Below are 21,424 nucleotides of genomic sequence, written 5' to 3'. Positions count from 1 at the left end.
ACATTTTATATGTCCAGCAGACAGGTGTGCAAAATGGGCAGGTATGTATGGGGCATAATTTTTTTTGGAGTAGATTGCCCTTTTTTTTTTTTCCAGGTGAGAGTGGAATGTGGGGTAAATGATGTAGGTATATTTGGGGAGGTAGGCTGGGGAAGTAAACAGACAGGACAAACAAGATGCATACAGGGGCAGAATATGACACATGTGGGGGAGTGAACAACACTGACGGGAAAGGATGTTTGGAAACCGCAAGCCCATGAGCCCACAGATGGCAACAGTGGAACTGAGATCCCCACCCATGGGCAGTCACCACTGCACCTTCACAGCCCAGAGGGTGGCTGTGCTGGGGGCTGCGTAGGAGGGGCAGGCTCACCCGTGAGTCGCACCACTTGTGCCTCAAGCTGGCGTACAGGATCAGTGACAGAACGCTGGATCTCCCTACACACCACAGCCCAGACCGTTTGGAGGGTGAGAGATTACCCTCCTCCGCCCACACTTGCACGGGGGGATGAGCATAGCACTTCCACCCAAAGGTGGCACAGGGCCAACGGAGGAGGAGGTCCCGGGCTGGGCACCAGACCTGCTGGTGCCAGGTGCCATCGCCAGTTGAGGTGGGACAGGTGGGTCCGCTGGGACTGGCCTTCCCATACGTTCTATGTTTAGGAGAATTTAATGACAATATGGGTTGGTAACAGCCAACAGCATTCCAAATTAGTTGTAACAGCATGCAGTAGTATTCCCATTAACCCAACACACCAGAGTTTCAACAGTTGAACAGCAAGCATAACACATGCATATATAGAACAACAGTGGACATTCCAACAGCATGCAGGATTAATTGGTGGCAACAGGCCACCAAGATTGTGGTATTTGAACAGGGCACATGCATCAAAGTAAATGCAGATATTTATAAACCAATAGGACATATGTCCCAACAAATGTTTTGAGATTAGACATACCCATTGAGGTGTGGAACTGCATTGTTTATGCACATACAGTAGGGTGTAAAAAGATACCTCCATTAACAACTTATATATACCTATAATTTACACTACATTCCTATTGACTGTAGATATATATCCCCTATATGTATTATTACACTAGGCAATGTCCGTTAAATTGTGAAATGGGTTTTGCTAGTTCTTTATATATCTGACCTGTATCTGACATACAAACTGTCCAGGATGCAGATGTTACTGCTACGTATTTATATATTATATTTATATTTATATATCTACATATCTAGATGTGTTCAGGTGACATTATCAGTTATATTTTAACAGTCCCCTACATTTCTAGCAGCACACTGACATTTCTGGGGAACACAATAACAAGCTACTCATGTGCCAGATTAACCTGTACATGCCGGCCATGAACCAACAGTTGAGGACTGTATATATGCTTAACAGCTACTGGCACTCCCTTCATCCACTTTATATGGGCCTACCCAAGTGTGGGTTGACAGCGCGTAATACAACAGTACTATTTCTATAATGCAAGAGTACAACAACATATCAAAGAAAGTGATGTGGACACACTCCAGGAATTATACCTTTATTAATTACATAACACACTTTTCTAGAGGCTCTCTCATTTATTTGATATAACAGTGCATGCAGAAGACTTATTCAAGATGTATTATACCTTTATTAATGGGTTACAACACTCTTTTTCAGGCTCTCTCACTTATTTTATATAACAGTACATGCAGAGAAGTTATTCAAGACTTATTATACCTTTATTATTGGGCTACAACACTTTTTTTCAGGCTCAATCACTTATTTTATATAACAATACATGCAGAATAATTACTAACCTGCCTGGTCGCGCAGCCTTAGCAGCCTATCTGCATAGGCTTGCTGATTCACAGCATGGACACCTGCAGCTGTGAAGTAAATGAAGTGATATTGAGACATACTTACCCATAATATAGACTACAATAGCAATTCTTACATACTTCATTCCATGGCTACCTACTCAGTAGTGGGGCATTTTCCATCCCATGGGCCTCCTGTATCCACTGGTTCATTCGGTCCTCCTTCCATCTCTTCAGGTCTGAGTAGTGGTGTTTGACCTGCTCACCAGTCCGAGGGACGCCTGTGGCACTGATGAGATCATGAGCTAGATGGTTCCAGGCTTCCGCTTTGTATTCGGTGCCCTGGGACTGGCCCTGGACGAGGAGCCAAACCATTACTTTTGACTCCTCAATGCCCCAACGTTGCGCTCGAAATCGAGAGCCCTCTCCAACACCGGCCATGCTGACTGCAGATGGGAGCTACAACCAATTATGGCAAGTATTCCCACCTATGGAGCTTAAATATGCCTCATTTCCCGCACTTATCTGTGATTGGCCAGTTTTGAAAAAACTTAGCTGAAAGCACACCTGCTTAGCAATGGGTAAACTTCCATTGATATGTATGTGTGTGTTGAAAGTGCATGCATATGAAAAGCTGTCATAGCTTAGTGGTTCAGTACTGTGATTATGGTGCACAGTATCCCGGGGTTGAAGCCTGTCATTGCTTTTTATTTTACTACTGGCCAGACCGGCTAGGAGGTGTGGCTGTGTTTAGCCGACTTTGCTCAACTTTGCCCAACGTTGCTCTACGGTGCTCTACATTGCCCGAAGTTGCCCGGCGTTGCCCGATGTTGCGCTAGTTAGCGTGGCGCATAGCTACGCGCAAAGCTATTGCGCTAGTTAAAGCAGTGCTAAGCTATGAGCAATTATACTTAAATGTGCTTAATACTAGTAAACTTTGCTTAGCAGTGCTTCACATTGCTTAAGATACGTTACTTATGCATTCATCAGTATGCATAACCATTTCACCTTCTGAGAGATATATATATATATATATATATATATATATATATATATATATATAAAATTTGTTCACTACTACATAGGCCATTTCAATGCTTTTTACTAAAATTTAAATGATAAATGTCAGGAATTACTTTTATATACAGATTTCCAACAGAAAATAGTAAGGGGAGTGGTGGGACTTGAACTGGGAATGCCTCCTCTTTGTGCGAAGGCTCTATCACTATACTATTGCTATTTTGCTTAATTTGCATATAAGTTTCTTATTATCCTCTTCGATGTCTAAACTGCTAACTGTAGCTAAGTAATGGGCAAACCCGTGCAAATATGGGCAGCTATATCGGGAATAATAAAAAGAAAAAAATAAAAGTTTTACATTTTATAATTGTACAGGGGTTTAGAATGTGGGGGAGTGTAGTGTTGGGTATGTACACATTTGAGCGGACTCGCTCATGTCAGTTGACATTTCCCAATTGAGAGACTTGCAGGGGCATGGATTTTTGGACTGCTCGGCAGTCCGACACACCCCCTGCACTCGTGCATGCTCCGTGTTAGCCTTAGAGTTGAGGCAGCGCGCCCTCATTAATATGCATGGCACGCTGCCTTCTTACTCTCAGACTGGCGTTTCCGTGTAAGACTAATTTAGTCTTACACGGAGGATTCGTGAATCCTAGGGTGTGTCTTCCAAAACACTAAAATTAATACAAGTATAAACTTGATTAACATTTTTATGCTTAAAACTGAATGGGAAACCTGTAAAAGTTATGTATTTCCAATTGTTTACCAGGAAAGTCTGACTAAGCCATGTAAGAACTCTTTTCCGCAGAGGTCAGGGCAGAAAAATTCCAAAACAGTTTACAATCAGATAGTAACAGACGTTCCATAAAACATTTTAAAGAACACAGTAATAGGCATCCCAAAAGTAATTTACAGCACACATTAATGTAACCACTGTTGGTTTCTACAGAATACAGTACTTTTATATGTAAGCTATACAGAGTAAAACTAATTCAATTATACAGAGATGACAAAAAATCCATTACTATTAATAATGATACAACATAGACTAAGGAGGACATTCACAATATATGCAGAAGGAGTTCTAGGTTGTGCTTAACTAGAGCCTTGTAGTAGCAGAAATGAGTTTCATGAAATTGTAGGCAAGGTAGGTTGTTAAAGAAAAGACTAACCAGGTGTGGTAGAAGTGTAGCATAGTCACATTTTCAGAAAGTGAGTGTGCAGGTGACGCTTTTTAAAAGTAGAAGATTTCTCAATTTGCCTCAGAGAAAAAGTGGAGTCAGGTTCCAGAGTTTGGTCACATTATTGGGATAGAGTACATTTCCAAGTGAATTGTGAGATATGTATTGACAAGCAAGGAATATGTCTTCAGAGGACAGCCTTCTGGTGGGGGACCACCAGTTGATCTTGAGAGGCTAGCCCTTTGGTGGGGGACTACTAGTTGATCTTGGGAGGCTAGCCCTTTGGGGGGGCTACCAGTTGATCTTGGGAGGTTAGCCCTTTGGGGGAACTACCAGTTGATCTTGGGAGGCTGGCCCTTTGGTGGGGGACTACCAGTTGATCTTGGGAGGCTAGCCCTTTGGTGGGACTACCGGTTGATCTTGGGAGGCAGGCCCTTTGGTGGGGGACTACCAGTTGATCTTGGGAGGCTGTCCCTTTGGTGGGGGACTAGCGGTTGATCTTGGGAAGCTGTCCCTTTGGTGGGGGACTACCAGTTGATCTAGGGAGGCTAGCCCTTTGGGGGGACTACCAGTTGATCTTGGGAGGCTAGCCCTTTGGTTGGACTACCGGTTGATCTTGGGAGGCTGGCCCTTTGGGGGGACTACCAGTTGATCTTGGAAGGCTAGCCCTTTGGGGAGACTACCAGTTGATCTTGGGAGGCTAGCCCTTTGGAGGGACTACCAGTTGATCTTGGGAGGCTGGCCCTTTGGTGGAGGACTACCAGTTGATCTTGGGAGGCTAGCCCTTTGGGGGGACTACCAGTTGATCTTGGGAGGCTGGCCCTTTGGTGGGGGACTACCAGCTGAGCAGTGGTGCTAAGGCTGGGAAGTTTGAGTGCTGGAAGAGAATAAAGTGCATGGGTTCGTTGGGCATATTTAAGGTAACTGGGAAACTCCATCCAGTTCATTTTTCTGACTACAGTGCAATGGTGTGCCCTACTAGGGAGCGAAGTAACACATTTCACTATTTTGTAATAATGTTGCTACAGCCTGTGTAGCTGGCTGGAGTGCAAACTGGTGACTGCTGGTGCTAAATGAAGTAGATCAGGAAGTAGGTAGGCAGAGACATCTAATTTAATGACAGACCAAATGTATTCAGGTGTGACTGCAAGGCATTAGCTACAGATCAAAGCAGCAATTTATTAAATACCACTGCCAGTACCGATTTAGCAGATGATCACTGCGTTTTCATAAATGCAGTTTCCTTGATCTTTTTACTTTGAAAAATACTTCCTTGTAAGTCCTTAAGAGTGGCGTGTTTCAATTTACTGTAAACTGTGGCAGTACATGAATAATGCTGCATGTACCATAACCTGTGGTAATACATAATACTCTAAACTACAAGCACAGCTGCACTGCATGCAACATTTTTACACTAACAAGCTGAACGATATATGCATTCCTGTTTCTCACCACACTGCTGCACATTCAACAGTTAAATTTAACATAAACATGCACTGCTTATAATTAATTGTCATTTTCAATATTACCAGTTATTTCTTATTAATTATGTCAGGTTTCTGGGACATAACAAACCATACAACCAATATGGTTTGATATGTGGCCAGGTGCCATATAGCCAAGTAGGGGTGATATGGCATGGCATTCATTGGCCAGGTGTTCCATCCTGGGGGAAGTCAGTGCTGTGGAACTATCCTTCAGAAGAGAACATAGGAATTAAAGTTGCTGCAATGCACATTGCACATTGTACATTGATGGAATCCAATGGGCACCATTACCGGTGCACATATTAAAGTGTACATGCATCCTCTGCCTATAACCAGTGCCCATCCTATGGGCATTAGACTTATCAAAGGCATGAATCTACAATATATCCTCTGTTCACCTGACAATGAATGGCATGGCCTTTACACACCACTTCTTCTAACATAATATGGCATTAGCAACAGTAGCCATTACTGAAGTTGAAAATGAGAACACTGAGATAGGGAGCACCTGAATCACAGAAGTACACAGAGAGCACTACAGTTTCAAAATGAGAAAGATGAGGAGAGAGGTGAAAAAAAATAGTTTGACCAAAAATGCAGCTGTGCTCTTTTACTTGTAACAAATAGAAGGGGTCATTATTTTTTTATTTCTATACCTTTTTGATGTCCTTCTTACTGACCACATTCTCACAATCAAATGTTTGAGACATCCAGTGAGAGAGCATAGGATAACATGCACCCTTAAACTCTAAGGGTTAAATTAAGGTGTACATAATCAAGTTTTGGTTATATAAACTGGAGTATACATACTAGAAAATTATTAAACAATAATGCAACTGTTATTTCAACACATTTCTGTTTTAATGCCAAACTATTAAAGTAGCAGTGAGAGAGTTATAAAATAAATCTGAGAAATTCTAGTGGGCATTCTGTACACATACCTTTGCTACATATCACAAAATGTTGTCTAGTCGGCATCCTGTACATATAACTTTGCTACATATCACAAAATGTTGTCTAGTGGGCATCCTGAACAAATAACATTGGTACATATCACAATGTTATCTAGTGGGCATTCTGTATACATACCTTTGCTTCTTCTTCTCTTTTTGGCTTTTCCTGGTTAGGGGTTTCCACAATGAAACAATGGTCCACAGAATGATTGGCAGTGGAGTTTTACTGTGTCGAGTTGCCAGCCCGGTGCCCAACCTTCCACAGAAGGCACACATGTACACACTCAAACCTAGGGCTAATTTAGAGTGCCAAATCCACCTACAGCATGGTTTTGGGATGTGGGAGGAAACCAGAGCACCCAGAGGAAACACATGCAACTGCAGGGAGGACATGCTGACTCCGCACAGAAAGCACCCCAGCCCCATCGAACCAGGGAACCTCTTGCTGTGAGATGGAAATGCTAACCACTGCACCACTGCAGCTGCCCCTCCAACCATGGCTGTATACCTTTGCTACATATCACAAAATGTTGCATGCAAAGCCAAGGAGTAATCTTGGATGTATCTGATAAGAAAAATATATTTCTTCAATGTATTGCAGTTGCTGAGAAATTCAGCTTTGTAAACCAGACAGACTTGCTTAAACACAACAATTTACTGAGTAATACAAAGTACTCCACTGCTGTATATGTTCATGCAAATAGAGATGTTCATCATATTGATCACTGCTGCAGTTGTCTTAGTTATATTATAGTTATATGAGTTATAGCCTGCCAAGGATATAACAATGGCCAGCTTCCAAAGCTTCAGGATACCTTCCATGCACCCTAACCATTAGTCAGCTTAAGTTGGGCTGACTAAAAAGACAGGTTTGAGCACCATCCCCTTCAGAACTTTCCTGCTGTTAAAGATGGTCGGCTTATGCTGTTCTTTTGCTGAGCAGATAAGTCCCCTTTGAGGAAAACCTTCCACATTATAAAATTTGTTGTTTTATTGTACTTTCTTGTTCAGGAAAGTTACTTTTAAGGTAGGAGTGTATGTTTTAATGGACTGTCACTGGACTTAACTGTACTTTTAAACAGGAGTGTTCTTTTTTTCCTGTCAGCTTAAAAGTTGCTTAAAATAATTGAAAACCATTATTTCTGTGGAGAAAATGCTGGTAAACAGGCATTTAAGAAGAAATGGAGGGGGTTCCAAAATACCTTTGAGAGATGGGAAGTGTTTTAAAGTGCTTTTTACTGTGTTTTTGTGTGATAAAAGTGACTTTTAAAGACTTTAAATGTTTACCAGCATCTGCTTGTTTCACTAAGAAAGAGGCAACATTTTCAGCCTGGCCATGGAACAAACTACCTACCATTCCCATGAGCAGTCCATCTTCCAGCCATAAAATAAAGATAAACAAACAGCCTTTGCCCACCACAGCAGAATAGCAGTCTGCCTCAGCCACAGGTGAGTAACTCTGCTGTGGCCATAGCTTGATCCTCAGACCAGTCATCTTTTACCCCACGCCCCTCTGGTGTAGCACCTACAGCCATTGTGGATCAGAATTTAGCCATGTCCTATGCAGCTGTTGCTGGGAGTCCCCTGAGTGGGCAAGGGAGAGACACACTTGTTGGTCCTCGGAGTTGGGAAAGTGAAGGCTTGTCTGTTTAGTCAGAATATTGTGACCATCCCTGGGGAAGCTGCTACTGCCACCAGTAATAACACTGCTGGCCCCATTTTTCCTGTCAAAAAAAAACTAAACATCTATCTACTCCTCCTAACATTTATTAGATAGGAGTAGTCTACATGGTCTGACTTAGGGTTTGATTCAGTGTATTGATCCTTTTTATAAGGTAATTTCTGATAAAAAAGGGATACCTCTTTAACTGAAGAGATTCAAGATTCTGCATCTGGACAGGAAGATGTAGGGACATATACTGGTTTTTCATCTCAGTTTTCTGATTCAGACTCGGAGGACAGTTCAGTTTCTGTTATTCCTAGGGGAATTTTTTGTTTCTCTGAGACTATTTCCAGAATATGCCATTGCTTTCAGTGGGATAACACTGAGGTTCCTTATTCCCTCAGAAGACAATGCGAGCTGTTACAGAAGGACTTTCCAGAGCCTTCACCAATCCCCCCAGTTCTGCCAGCTCTGAGAATGTGCATATCACTACCTGCAATTTTTCCTTTATAGTCAACGTGCTGCCCCTAAAAAGGTAAATAGAATGTATAAAGTTCCTTAGTCTTTTAACTGACTATACAATCTGAGCCAGCAGCTACAGCTTTAGTCAATCCTACTTTTGCTAAACATTTGGTTAATATCAATCCTACTCTTTTTGTGATGTATTGAAGTATGGGAAAAAAGCACATGATTCTGCAATTTGATTTTCAGAATTTGGTATAGACGGGCTCATATCTTAGTCTGACTAACTGTGAAAGTATGAGGAATGTTTTGTCTGCAATTTCTTCTTGTGAGGAAAAAATCTGTTTTAAATAATTTAGTTTATTTCGTTGTATAATTCAGTACTCATTGTTTACAGTGTGTGCATGACTCAATTGATACTTCTTCCAGGCCTGTGGCCACTGGTACTATGCTGAGGAGGGTTGACTGGCTGTATTCTCAGAACCTCCCAGGTGATGCAAAAGTGAGATTTTAAATTCTCCTTTGGATAGACATTTAGCTTGTGGTTCCTCTGCTGCAAAGATTATCAAAAATTGTGAAGAAAGGGGTAAGTCAATAAAGGCAATCTGAAAGAGTTTTCAGCTTTCCTTTTCAAGATTTTCTAAGGGATTCTCTAACCTCTCGTACAATTTTGACAAAAAACAAAATAAACAGTCCCAAGAAAAATGGTGGTAAACGTGTTTAAGAGGAAATGGAAGGGGGGGTTCCTAAAAGAATTCAGGAACCCCTAAAAACCAAGGACAGTCCAATATGTCAGAAAGACTATTTAAGAGACCTTGAGACCTACTCCCATCCCGGCAGTCCTTCTTCCCTTCCAGAAAATTTGAGTCTCCACTTTTTCTTTGGTAACAGATGAGTTTTGAAGATTATTCATCAAGATCACAGATGGCAGTGAGAGGAAATCCCTCCTTTCCTGTGGATAATTCATCATCCACCAGACCATAATCCTTTACTTCCCCCATCTTTCAACACATGTTGTCCCAGGGAGTGACTGAACCAGTTCCTCTTTCCCAGGTTGGGAAAAGATTTTATTCAAAGATGTTTTATTGCCAAAAAAGTAAGATGCATGGAGACCAGTTCTAGATCTTTATTTCCTAAACATGTTTGTGATAATTAGAACAATGACCAAACCAAGGAAAATTAGGACCAGTGAATAACAGCTCTACTTTCCAAAATAAATTTATAAATACATTTATTGTAAAACACTTATTCCTTCCTCTAGCGCCTCAGCTGTAGCCTTTACAGAGTAAAAACCAGTCACTAAAAAAACTGCACTTTATATACATCATTTAAACACATTACAATCAATTAATCACGTCAATTAATAAAACACATACTATCTCCTCTTAAAGGTAAAACACAGTTATATAAAACTTTGCCAATTGCATTCCTTGTTTAACCCATATGGCAACAAAGTGTTATATTTCATAATCAAAATTGAGTCCTTATGCCTCAACATTTCTTTTAATAATTCCACATTTCCATATTGTAATAAAATTTGTTCTAACACTGTTACTTTCATACTATTTGTTTCCCCATTATGCTTTTTGTTGAAATGTTCCGCTATAGGACTGACAAACTTATTGTTTCTAATATCTCTCACATGCTCCTTTATTCTTTCAGCCAGTGACCTTTTAGTTTCCCCTATATAATACTTATTGCAGGGACAAGTTATAACTTAAATTACTCCCTTACTTAAACATGAGTATGTTCCCAAAGTACCAAATTTTTTTACACCAATCTTATCTACTTTGTTTACTATATGTTGACAGATGGAACACTTTCCACACGGAAAGGTCCCTATCATCTCCATATTTCTCAGCAACTTTTCCTTCGGCCTTTTAAATTTCCCATGCACTAAAAAATATTTCAAACTTCTACCCCTCTTGTAAGAAATTTTCAATTCTACTTGTGACAACGAGGGCACTTCTCTAATAATGTGCTTCCAATAATCCTTTATTAATCTATTCATTTTTTGCAAAAATATAGTGTATTTGGTAACAAAAAACATTATTTCTTTATGTACTTCACTCACTTCTTCTATTATTTTTTTACTACCTAATTTAATACTTTTTACTTTATTTAATTTTCCATCATATACCTTATGGAAACTTCCAAGTGCATCTTCAGACTTATAACCCCTTGTGATAAAAATAGAAGCTACTTCACAAGCTTCTTCTCATGCTTCTTTGATATTACTACTTAACCTTTTAATTCTAAGCATCTCACCAAAGGGGATAGATTCCATTGTATGACTCAGATGACAACTACTACCATGTAATTTCCAGTTAACCTGATCAAATTTCCTGTATATATTCGTATGAATTTTTTCATTTTTATATCCTCTTAACTTCAAATCTAAATAATTAACTTCTGACCCTCTTTGAACATCATCAAATTTTATTCCAAATTGATTACCATTCAAATATTCTATAAAGCCGGATGTCAAATATTCTCCCCCTTCACAAATAAAAATTAGGTCATCTATAAATTGAAAATACTTTATGACATGTCTCTTAAAAAACTCATGCCTGTAAATATGAGTATTTTCCACCAACCCCATAAATAAGTTAGCATAAACTGGGGCAAAGGCTGCTCCCATTGCTGTTCCTGTGTTTTGCCTATACAAATTCCCATCAAATTCAAATATATTATTCACAAGGCAAAACTCCACTAATTCCTTTATATATTGAGTTTTGGGACTGTCCCCTAAAAAATATTCTATAGCTTGTAGACCTAGGACATGCAATATATTGGTGTACAAACTCACCACATCCACCGTTATAAAATACATATTTTCTGCCCAGGTGATTTTTTTTATCCTATTCAAAAAATCAAAGGAATCCTTTATATGTGATGGTAATTTTAATACTTCCTTCAATAGAATTTCATGCAACAGGCAACTTAAATTGTAAGTAAAAAATCCACTAGCCGAAATTATCGGACGTCCAGGGGGGTGTAACAAGTTTTTATGAATTTTAGGTACACAAAAAAATTTTGATACCATGCTTTTTTTAACATTCAACTTATGTGTTACATCATAAGTTGTAAAATAGTGTAACCTAATGCCTTTCCTTAATAACAATTGTAACTCTCTTTGTGCCTGTACCAAACAAGCTTCATCTATTATAGTATATACTTCACTATTATTCAAATGCTGCATACACATGTTCAAATAATCTCCAGAATTCATAACCACCAATTTACCCCCTTTATCTGATGGTTTAAAAACTATATCATCATTTTTACTCATATTTCGCAATTTAATCCATTCTAACTTGGTCAAATTATAATTTTTATACATACTTTCAAACTCACTAAATTCTTTATCTGTTATCAATTTTAAAGCATTGTTAAAACATTGTATGCATGAATTTTTATTAGGAGGTATGAAAACACTATTGGCTTTTAGTTTGCTAGTATCTAGCAAACTATATGCATTTGTCTCTAATTCAGATTCACAAGAAAAATACTATTCACTGCTCTCAGAACCTGATACCACAGAATCAATAGTATTTTCCTTTTGCTTTATACAGTAAAAGTATTCCTTCAAATGCATCTTACGCACCAAACAATAAATTTCACTTTTAATTTCATATATCCTAGGCAGAACTGTCAGTATAAATTTCAGGCCTTTATTTAAAACCGCTAGTTCTGTTGAGTCAAAAACATAATCAGATAAATTCACTACATACTCCAGTACAATAGTACCTACTACCTGTTCAATTTGTCCATTTACTCCTTTTAAATTGTCCCTCGCCCGGGTCTCTTTGGTGTTCCTGTCCCTGCCAACCTCATTTTCTGGTCATGTTATTATACCCATTGGAGCCCCGAAAGGTTCTCTGAAATGCTTCCGAATTTGCTGCTCCTTGTAAATCTGGAAAATCTTTATTTAACCTTTCTTCCTCTTCTACCGAGGATGCCCCACTCTCGCCAGACACAAAACTTCTGTTTCTTTGCTGACCGGAAACAGATCTTTCCTTTTGAAAACTTACGCTGCTCCTTTTAGGTCGTTGATTGGCTGAAAGCACAAAGGCTTTTTTATGTTCGTAATCACGAATGTCCCTTTATAATTTATGTTTTTTTTATGGTCCCCCAGATCTTTCTCATAAGATGTTAATTTATTTTTCATATTAACCAAAAATGTCTCCAGAACTGAATGTGAAGTGATATTTACGATCTCTTCACATACCTGCTTGGTCTCTGAAAGAAGTTTCTCTCTTTTTACATTGTCTCTTTCGATCAAAATAGCCACCCATTCAAGACTGCAGCGGTGTGCTGCTGCTATCCACCATTCTTGAAACTTAACTTCAAGTTCTTCGGACAACTCAAAAGGAGTAGACAGATTTTTCATAGACCTTAGACCACTTGGTGTTATTTCCAACTCCTGGTACCTCTGGAGACTATCCATATTATAATAAACAGAAGTCTCTTTAAAAATCAACTTTTCCAGCTTCAAACATAATTCTTGCGCTGCTGGGATATCTGAGACCTCTGTTCTTTTACCCACCATGGAAAATGGGTTAATATTAGTCCTCTGGCGGGAATCTTCCCATTGCTTAATAATTCCAGATACTGCTATACCTTGCATATCTGGTATTCCATTTCTATTTCCATGTGAGATAATGTCACTGTTAGTATTAGCAATAGGCACATTTCCTCTATTGCTGGTGTCAGCATTTCTGCTATTGAAGTTCATCCCAGTTTCTCAGAAAATACGAGGAAAGGAGCACAGAGATTCACTGGTCATGGATACTCTAGGAACCACACCAAAATGTCTGCCAAAATTAGAACAATGACCAAACCAAGAAAAATTAGGACCAATGAATAACAGCTCTACTTTCCAAAATATTTGTGATAATGCCTAAGTTCAAAATGCTGTCACTTCACAACCTGTTACCACTTCTTCCTCATTTAAGTTTTGTGATGACACTCAAGTTAAAAGATGCTTATCATCACAACCCTATTCATCCAGACTTCAGGCATTTCTTAAGGGTCTTTGTGTCTGGATCACATTATCAGTTCTCCACATTACCCTTTGGATTATCTACTGTGCCAAGAGTGTTGACAGAGTATCTAGGTCTAGTTACAGCTCATTGCAGGCTACAGGGCATCCACATTTTTCCACAGTTATACAACTTGCTTATCTTTGCAGAGTCTTTTTCAGAGTTTCAGGAACCTAGTTCTCTTTCTGTTGAGTAAAAGATCTCTTACACAAAGTGGGATTTCAAGAGAACATTCAAAAGTCTTTTTTCACTTCTTTGCACAAGATTTTGTTCATGGTATATCAGCTAAATACCTCAGTTCCAAGAGCTTTTCTTCCACAGGAAGAATATATCTATACCTAGATCTATTCCTAAGAATTTCCACTCAGACTTTTGTCACTACGGGGGAAATACCTCATGATTTGGGGTCTTTTAGCATGTATGATTCTCACAAAACCTATTGTAAAGACTCCACATGAGTAACATACAGTAGTATCTCTCTCTTTGGTCCCAGCTTTTGACTTTTCAAATCCCACTGCTAGGTTTGTCAGAAGAAAAATCACTTGGTGGAGGCAGCAAATACCTGTAAATTAAGGCCACCGCTTCTCCCCCCTGCTCCAAAGCAGTCAGTTACCACAGATGCCTCAGGCTTGCTTGGGGAGCAGTTTCAGGCGGGATAAAAGTGCAGGGGTGTGGGATACTAAGGACTGATGTAAGCACATAATTATAAAAGAGATGCTTGCCCTAATCAAGGCACTCAACTGTCTGAATCATCTTTGTCCCCAGGACTTCTTCAAGTGGTTACAGATAATACCACAGTCATGTGGTACATCAACAAGTAAGGGGTAACCAGATCTTACCCCCTTTGCAGACTAGCCATGTTAGCTTGGGATATAGCTTCACAGCATAATCTCACTTTGAAGTCATCCTACATTCTGTCAGAGCAAAATTGTTTGGCAGACAAAATGAGCAAGACCAAGGCAGACCCTCACAAATGGAAATTAGATCAGGGAGGGTCTTCCAAAATTTGATCCATCTGTGGAGAGTTCCTCAAGTAGACCTATCTGTCATCTCTGAACAATCAGCTGGCAAGAATTTTCTCCAGGACTCCACTCAAGAAGGCCTGGAAGACAGATTCCTTTTCCTTTCCTTATTCAGGAATGTTCCTGTATGCTTTTCCACCATTTCCAGTGATATCTAGGGTACTTCTGAAGAGTCAGAAGGAATCCTCCAAGATCATTATGGCGACTCCTTTCTGGCCCAAGTAATAGTGGTTCTCACTTCTTTTGAAAATGGACAGGGGCAATTACTACAAGCTTTTCTCAAATGCAGCTACTTACACACTATCAGAGGTGTTTGATACACCCCAACTACAATCTACTTCAACTGACTGCCTGGATGATAGGTTCTTAATTAATTCCATGTAGGCACTTGTTTATTCAGGATGTGCAACAGATACTTATTTTTGGCAAGAAAGCCTTCTACTAGAAAATCATATATTAGCAAATGGAAGAGGTTTTCAGGTTGGTGCCACCAACATAACCAGTACTCATTCGGGGCTAGTTGTTCTCTAGTTTTACAATATTTGTGACAGTTATTATCCTGTTGCCTTTCTTATTTCTCCATCAGTGTTCATTCATTGGCCATTTCAGCATGCATGCCCATGGATCCTCCACTTTCAATGCATTCTCATGTCAAAATGTTTTTAAAAGCAGTTTTGCATAACAGACCTCCAAGAAAGCCAATGGCCCCTCCTTGAGGTCTTCATTTTGTGTTATTCAGGCTAACGTGTGCTCCATTTGAACCAGCCAATCTTGCTGACTTGAGATTCTTAACATGGAAAACTATTTTTCTGATTTCTCTGACCTCTACAAGAAGAGCATCTTGAGTTGCAAGCCCTTGTTGTAAGTCAACAATTATCTCATTTTCCACAGAGGCAGGGCTTGTTTGAGAACTAATCCTTCTTTCATATCTAAAGTGGTATCTAAGTTTACTTTAAGCCAAACTATCCATCTCCCCATTTTTTTCCTGAACCTGAAAATGAGAGAGAAAAGATACTCCATTCCTTGGATGTCCACAGATAACTGAGGTACTTCTTGACAGAACTAGGTCATTTAGATCTTTGGATCAGTTTTTCATTTCTTATGAAGGGAGGATGAAAACAAACCTGTGTCAAAATAGACTGTCTCCAAATGGTTGCCTCAGGCTATTACCTTTTGTTATTCTCACCACAACAAAAATATTCCAGGCAGGGTCAAGGCCCCGTCTACCAGGGCATTGGCTTCCTTTATGGCTTTTTGGTAAGAGTTGAATGCTACAAGTATTCAAGAAGCAGCAACCTGACACTCTGAACATATTTTTACAAGGCATTATAAGCCTGATTCCTTTTCTAGGTGAAGATCAGGCTTTGCAAGGACCTTTCTCCAGGGGCTCCTGGACCCTTCTCCCTTATACTATTCAAATGTAGTAAGCTGGGATAATCTATCCATATAGCTAAGGCTTCTGCAGCAGGGTTCAATATGATGAACACAGTACAATTGTGCAAGTAAATTTACCATGACAATAGATGTTCAAATAATCACTGCTGCAGTAGCCACTCCTTCCCTGTATCCCTGTTGTTTTTTGGTGTGCTGTTTTATGTCCAGTGTGGACACTTATTTTTTGTTGTTGCTAGCATTGTCCTCTCAGGGCTAAGCCTCCCTCTATCTGTTGGCATGAAAGCAATAAAGAAAGATGCCCTGAAGCTTTGGAAGTTGGCCAGCTGTTATATCTTTGACAGGTTATAACCCATATATCTATGCCTACTGCATCAGTGATCATCCAAACATCTACTGTTATGGTAAGTTTACTTACACAAGTCTAATGCATGATGTTCATAGTTTGTTATAATTTAACAAATCCCTGAAGCTTTTTCACACACACACACACACACACACACACACACACACACACACACACACACACACACACACACACACACACACACACACACACACACACACACACACACACACACAGAGACAAACTGCATTTCAATAAGTATCTAAGATGGGATACTATGTAGCTTTGCAGAAACTCTGGAGCAACTGCAGTTTAATAAAGACTTTTCTAATGATATATAATACCTGCATTGTTCTTCTTCCCCACTTTCACTGCTGTACAATATAATGCTTTTCTGGATCTCCCACATGTTCTCATGTGCCATTAGCTGAAGGCTGACCTGCTCAGTGTCACTTGCTTAAAATGGCAAGTGCTCAAAATCCTACTATGTCAGTCCTATTAACCATACACACAGGCCACCCATGACACTAGGTGTAACTGTAAAACTTGCCACAGTCTTTAGTCCTAACCTCAGACCTTACTTGTTTACCCTAACCCTAACCCTAAAACTCCTAGTCATTCCTTAACCCTAATCACAAATCCCACACACATAAAACTCCCAGTTGTTTCCTAAACCTAAAACTCTCTGTCTCTCCCTAAACATAAAACATCTTGTTGCTTCCTAACCCTAAAACTTCTTCTCATTCTGTAACACCAGTCCCAACCCCAATCCCAAACTCTGCTCCCTAAAGCTAAATTCCCAGTTGCTCCTAAACCTAATTCCCTGTTGCTCCTTAACCCCATTCATGAAGTTGAAGGGCAAATCAAAATAAGGTCTTCAAGTTACAAACCAAAGAAACAAAAATGGAAAACACATTCTTTAAACTGCTAAGGGCTGCCACGGTGGTGCAGCGGTTAGTGTTGCCGCCTCACAGCAAGAGCTTCTCTGGTTCGATTCTCGGCTGGGGTGCATTCTGTGCGGAGTCTGCATGTCCTCCCTGTGGTCGCGTGGGTTTCCTCCGGGTGCTCCGGTTTCCTCCCACATCCCAAAGACATGCTGTAGGTGGATTGGACACTCTAAATTGGCCCTAGGCATGAGTGTGTGCATGTGTGTGCCTTCTGTTGAAGGTTGGGTGCCGGGCTGGCAACTCGACACTGTAAAACTCCACTGCCAATCATGAGCAGACAGGTGATCCACTGTGGCGACCCCTAACCAGGAAAAGCCGAAAGAAGAAGAAGATTCTTTAAACTGCTTAACTGTAACAGAGAACTTATAAAAGCCCCTCACTACCGTCTAATCAAATAAACACATTCATTCATCAGTGCTTAATGACTACCAATTAGGCACGAACGCAGTATCACAGCGTCTTGTGTGACTGGAACCCTAAAATTCCCAGTTGCTGAACCTTACTCACAAATTCCACTCTTCAATAATAACCTTAAGTCCCCCAGTCACCCTTAAATCTAACCACTAAACTCTGACTTTCTGCTCACAGCCACTGCCTTTACCTCACACGAACATGAACACATGTTCGAATGGGAGCACCTCGTCCTCCCCACAGCTGCTGCACTTACCTCACTTGAAATCAGATAAATGTTTAACCGGAATCCCAACTATCTCCCCACAGCTCCCACAGCTTACTCGAACTTAAGTACAAGTTCAAGTAGCAGTGTGTTTGTGTGCGTGCATGCGTGTGTGTGAGTTGCTCAGCTGCCTGATGCGAGTACCTGCCTGACTATGAGACTGTGATCTGCATGCAGTTTGGACTCGGCAGTTAAAATACACAGTATTTTTCTACATCAACACAAGCAGGAGTTTTGTCACAGATGTTATCTTGCTAATACATTAATAATAGTATCTCTACAATTATTATTAATACATTACAGCTTTACCTCTTCACCATTTTCTTAGCATCACTTTGAAAAGCCAATTTAGACAGAAAGATCCCCTGAAGTAGTGTTTTAACATTCCTCTGTGATTTGTTTTCATGTTTCAAAGACATGCACAACAGAGAAAAATTGCATACTCTGTGCAAGTAAGCTGAATAGCTACTATAATTTACAACCATTTATATGTTTGTTAAGTTCTATTACAGTTACCAATTATTTATTTATTATTGCACATGCCAGACTGCATTGCACTGTTTAAATACTATATTTAGGTCAGCAATGTAGATGGAACTTTTATTGTGTTTGATTTCAAAATAAAGGAAATGGTACTTTATTTAGACGCCTGCAGTTTCATTTCTAGAGAAACGGAATTTGCTGTACAACAGGTAAAAAAAATACTACTTCACTTCAGGGAAAGTAAATGCATTTTCATAACTGACAAAGCCACAGGAAATGGGGAGGGGATGTTGGGAAATCAGAAGTTTCTGTATGGATACATATTAGGACTAGAGATGTCCATGTATCTGGAATGGATTGCAATGGTCCACACCATGCTTTACCAAATACCATGCACAAATGCTATGCTGTATTGCAACCGATTAACTTGTGTCAGTTACTCATTTGTTAACCCATTCAATGCTGAACTGTGTTCCTTCCTGCAGAGACAACTCCCATCCAAATGAAAAAGTTACAGTTTTGCAAATGATTGCACATTAATTACACCATTTCTTAGTTTATTTATCATCGGATTCCTTTGGAAAGTTGTGGAATAAGTGAACAAATCTGTGTGTATGCATGTCTCTATGCGTAAGCTGTGCGTGTCTTTTTTAAAAATAAGTTGAAAACTTCCTGATCTACATGACTGTTAGAAAAAAGTTTTGGATTTCCTTATGCCTAATGTTGTTTACATATTTCAGCCACATTACAGTACCTTGCCCAACCCTTGTCCTGCTTTTTCTGTTATTCAACTGAAGGCATACTTTAGACCCTGTTTAGGAGAAAGTATGTGTCTTTTGTCCTTTTCTGCTTTTTAAGTTAGTCCATTTCATATAGTTTCTCCTCACTTACATTTCCTGATGCACTTTTATATAAAAGGCACACAATAACTGCAGAAATACGTGTCCTGAGAACAAAAGAGCAGATTGCTCTGTCTAGGTAGGAAAAATGTACTTTGTACTCATTCTTAACAGTCGCATATGAAACTTATAGGCAGAATCTTTAGCATTTGTAAAATGCTAACAACAAAAACCACCATGCAAGATAAAAGTTGTCAGCTGGAGTGTTCCTGACATAGAATTAAAATGTTGTTGAAGGTCTACAAACCGCAGTATGTTCTGTCTCCAAAAACCTAAAACTCTGCATGCCTGCTGAAGTAAACAATATGCATAGGACAAAAAATTATCTTAATATAGTTCACATTAATCTGTAGATAAAGTACAAAAAAGAATACTTTAGGTCAAGAAAGTCATAATTATCAGTGTAGCAAATGTAGTTTTGTTTTTGGTGCAAAAATACAGTCTAATGCACAATAACATATACCAGGTTGTTTTTTCTGCATTTTCTTCTCAATGCAACTACACGACAGGCATACAAGTTCTCAGACTTCTTATACATTTCACTGTTTTTGTTTAAAGTTCCAGTGAGTCTAATTAATAACATTATATCCAGTTGTTCCTATGAACACTTAATTATTGCTGTGATCCTTTGAAAAAGTAGCACAAATGAACCTCAGCTGACATGCATGTCTTTTCAAACTCAAACTTGCATAAACTATAGCATACTGACCTTGCTTAGTTCATTTCTGAAGTAAAAGAAAGTTACAGCTATACACGCAGATTGCAGAAGGACAGCTATTAGAAGCACAGTACCAAAGATTTGCACGGTATGTGATTCAAGCATGATGCTCATGCTTTTAGCAGGTAAAAGCAAGGAGAAAATTGCAATCAGATTCTGCTAGCTTGCAGTCTGCTACAATTGTTTTTAGTGTTACGGGCGGAGCCATAGCACTTAGGGACTTTCCCTGGCATTCCTCCAGCTTGCAAAAGTTTAATTTCTTTGGAAAACAGAACTGTAAGGTATACCTCTCTACTGTCCATAATTGTTCAGAATGCCCAGATTTTTACCTTATGTACCGATCTGTTTCCCATAGAATTTCTGAGTTTCTAGCAAGTCTTTGAAAACCAAAGTCACTAAGAAATGACAGGCATTTGAGTTTCAGACATTGTGTCCTTTACAAAAGTCATGCTAATCTTAAACCTGTTGTTCTAACAATGTTCCAAGTTTATATGAGCAATATTAAAAATCTGTGCCTGATTTTCGCCCTTTGCTCCCTAATTATTTTTGACTTTGTCCAGAATTCTTACTCTAGTAGGTATGTTGTAAGGAGTCCAGATGCCACCAATTTTTAATAATTCTTCAGAACCAAACTTTTAGCTAGTTATATTGAGGTCTTCTCCCCACTGCACTGTCATCCTGAAATTCACCCTAAAGGATGATTCACATTTTCTGTGGACAAATACTTGGCAGTGGAAGTCTACTAGGTCACTCCCCATGAATCACATTTGAAAATATTAAAAGACATAAATAAATAAGTATATTTACTGAAATAAATACAATCTAAAGAAATTACCAAGATATAGCTATTTGCTGAAAGTCTTCTAGAAATATGCTGTGTAAATATCCCCCAAAAATGTGTCATAAGGGCTGCAGCTCACATTGCATTCAACTCCCAAAAGCAAAATCATATCTTCCGTCCAGGAAAAAAAGGTGATAAAGCAACCTGGAAAATAAACGTGGTAATGAAGGAAAAGTTGTTTAACAGTTAATGATTCCACAACCATAGGTTCATTCTCTGACACAGGAAAGTAATTTTTTTTCCTAGGAGAAAATAAATGATTGTTTTCTTTATTTCAGATACTGACAATGACTGACTGTGCCTCTGACAACCTCACTCTGCAAATTACTAACACTAAATGACTCATTACCCTCTATTAGGAGTTTAGGAAGTCTGTATGTGTGCATTATATATATATATAATACAAAATGCACACACATACTTGTGTGTGTGTGTGTGTGTGTGTGTGTGTGTGTGTGTGTGTGTGTGTGTGT

The 21,424-nt window shown here is 39.3% G+C and overlaps 1 protein-coding gene across 3 annotated transcripts in view; it reads right to left on the bottom strand.

Moving 5' to 3' along the window:
• The window catches only part of TNFSF10 (TNF superfamily member 10), a 294,194-nt gene extending 273,922 nt beyond the window's left edge, over positions 1-20,272 (bottom strand). For 2 of the 3 annotated variants that reach the window (XM_044070234.1, XM_044070232.1), the window contains exon 1: positions 20,102-20,219. Coding sequence is in view for 1 of the 3 variants with exons in the window: in XM_044070233.1 (XP_043926168.1) it covers positions 20,102-20,224 (123 nt within the window). In the remaining 2 variants the exon portion in view is untranslated. Of the gene's footprint in view, positions 1-20,101 lie in introns of all 3 variants that reach the window. The other variant, XM_044070233.1, reaches the window with a different exon arrangement.
• Positions 20,273-21,424: the final 1,152 nt, after the last annotated feature.

This window comes from Protopterus annectens, chromosome 4.part1 (genome assembly GCF_019279795.1).
Source record: "Protopterus annectens isolate FY-2018-M chromosome 4.part1, PAN1.0, whole genome shotgun sequence".
NCBI lineage: Eukaryota > Metazoa > Chordata > Ceratodontiformes > Protopteridae > Protopterus > Protopterus annectens.
The sequence above is the reverse complement of the archived record's forward strand: the minus strand, read 5'-3'. Positions and strand labels throughout refer to the sequence as shown.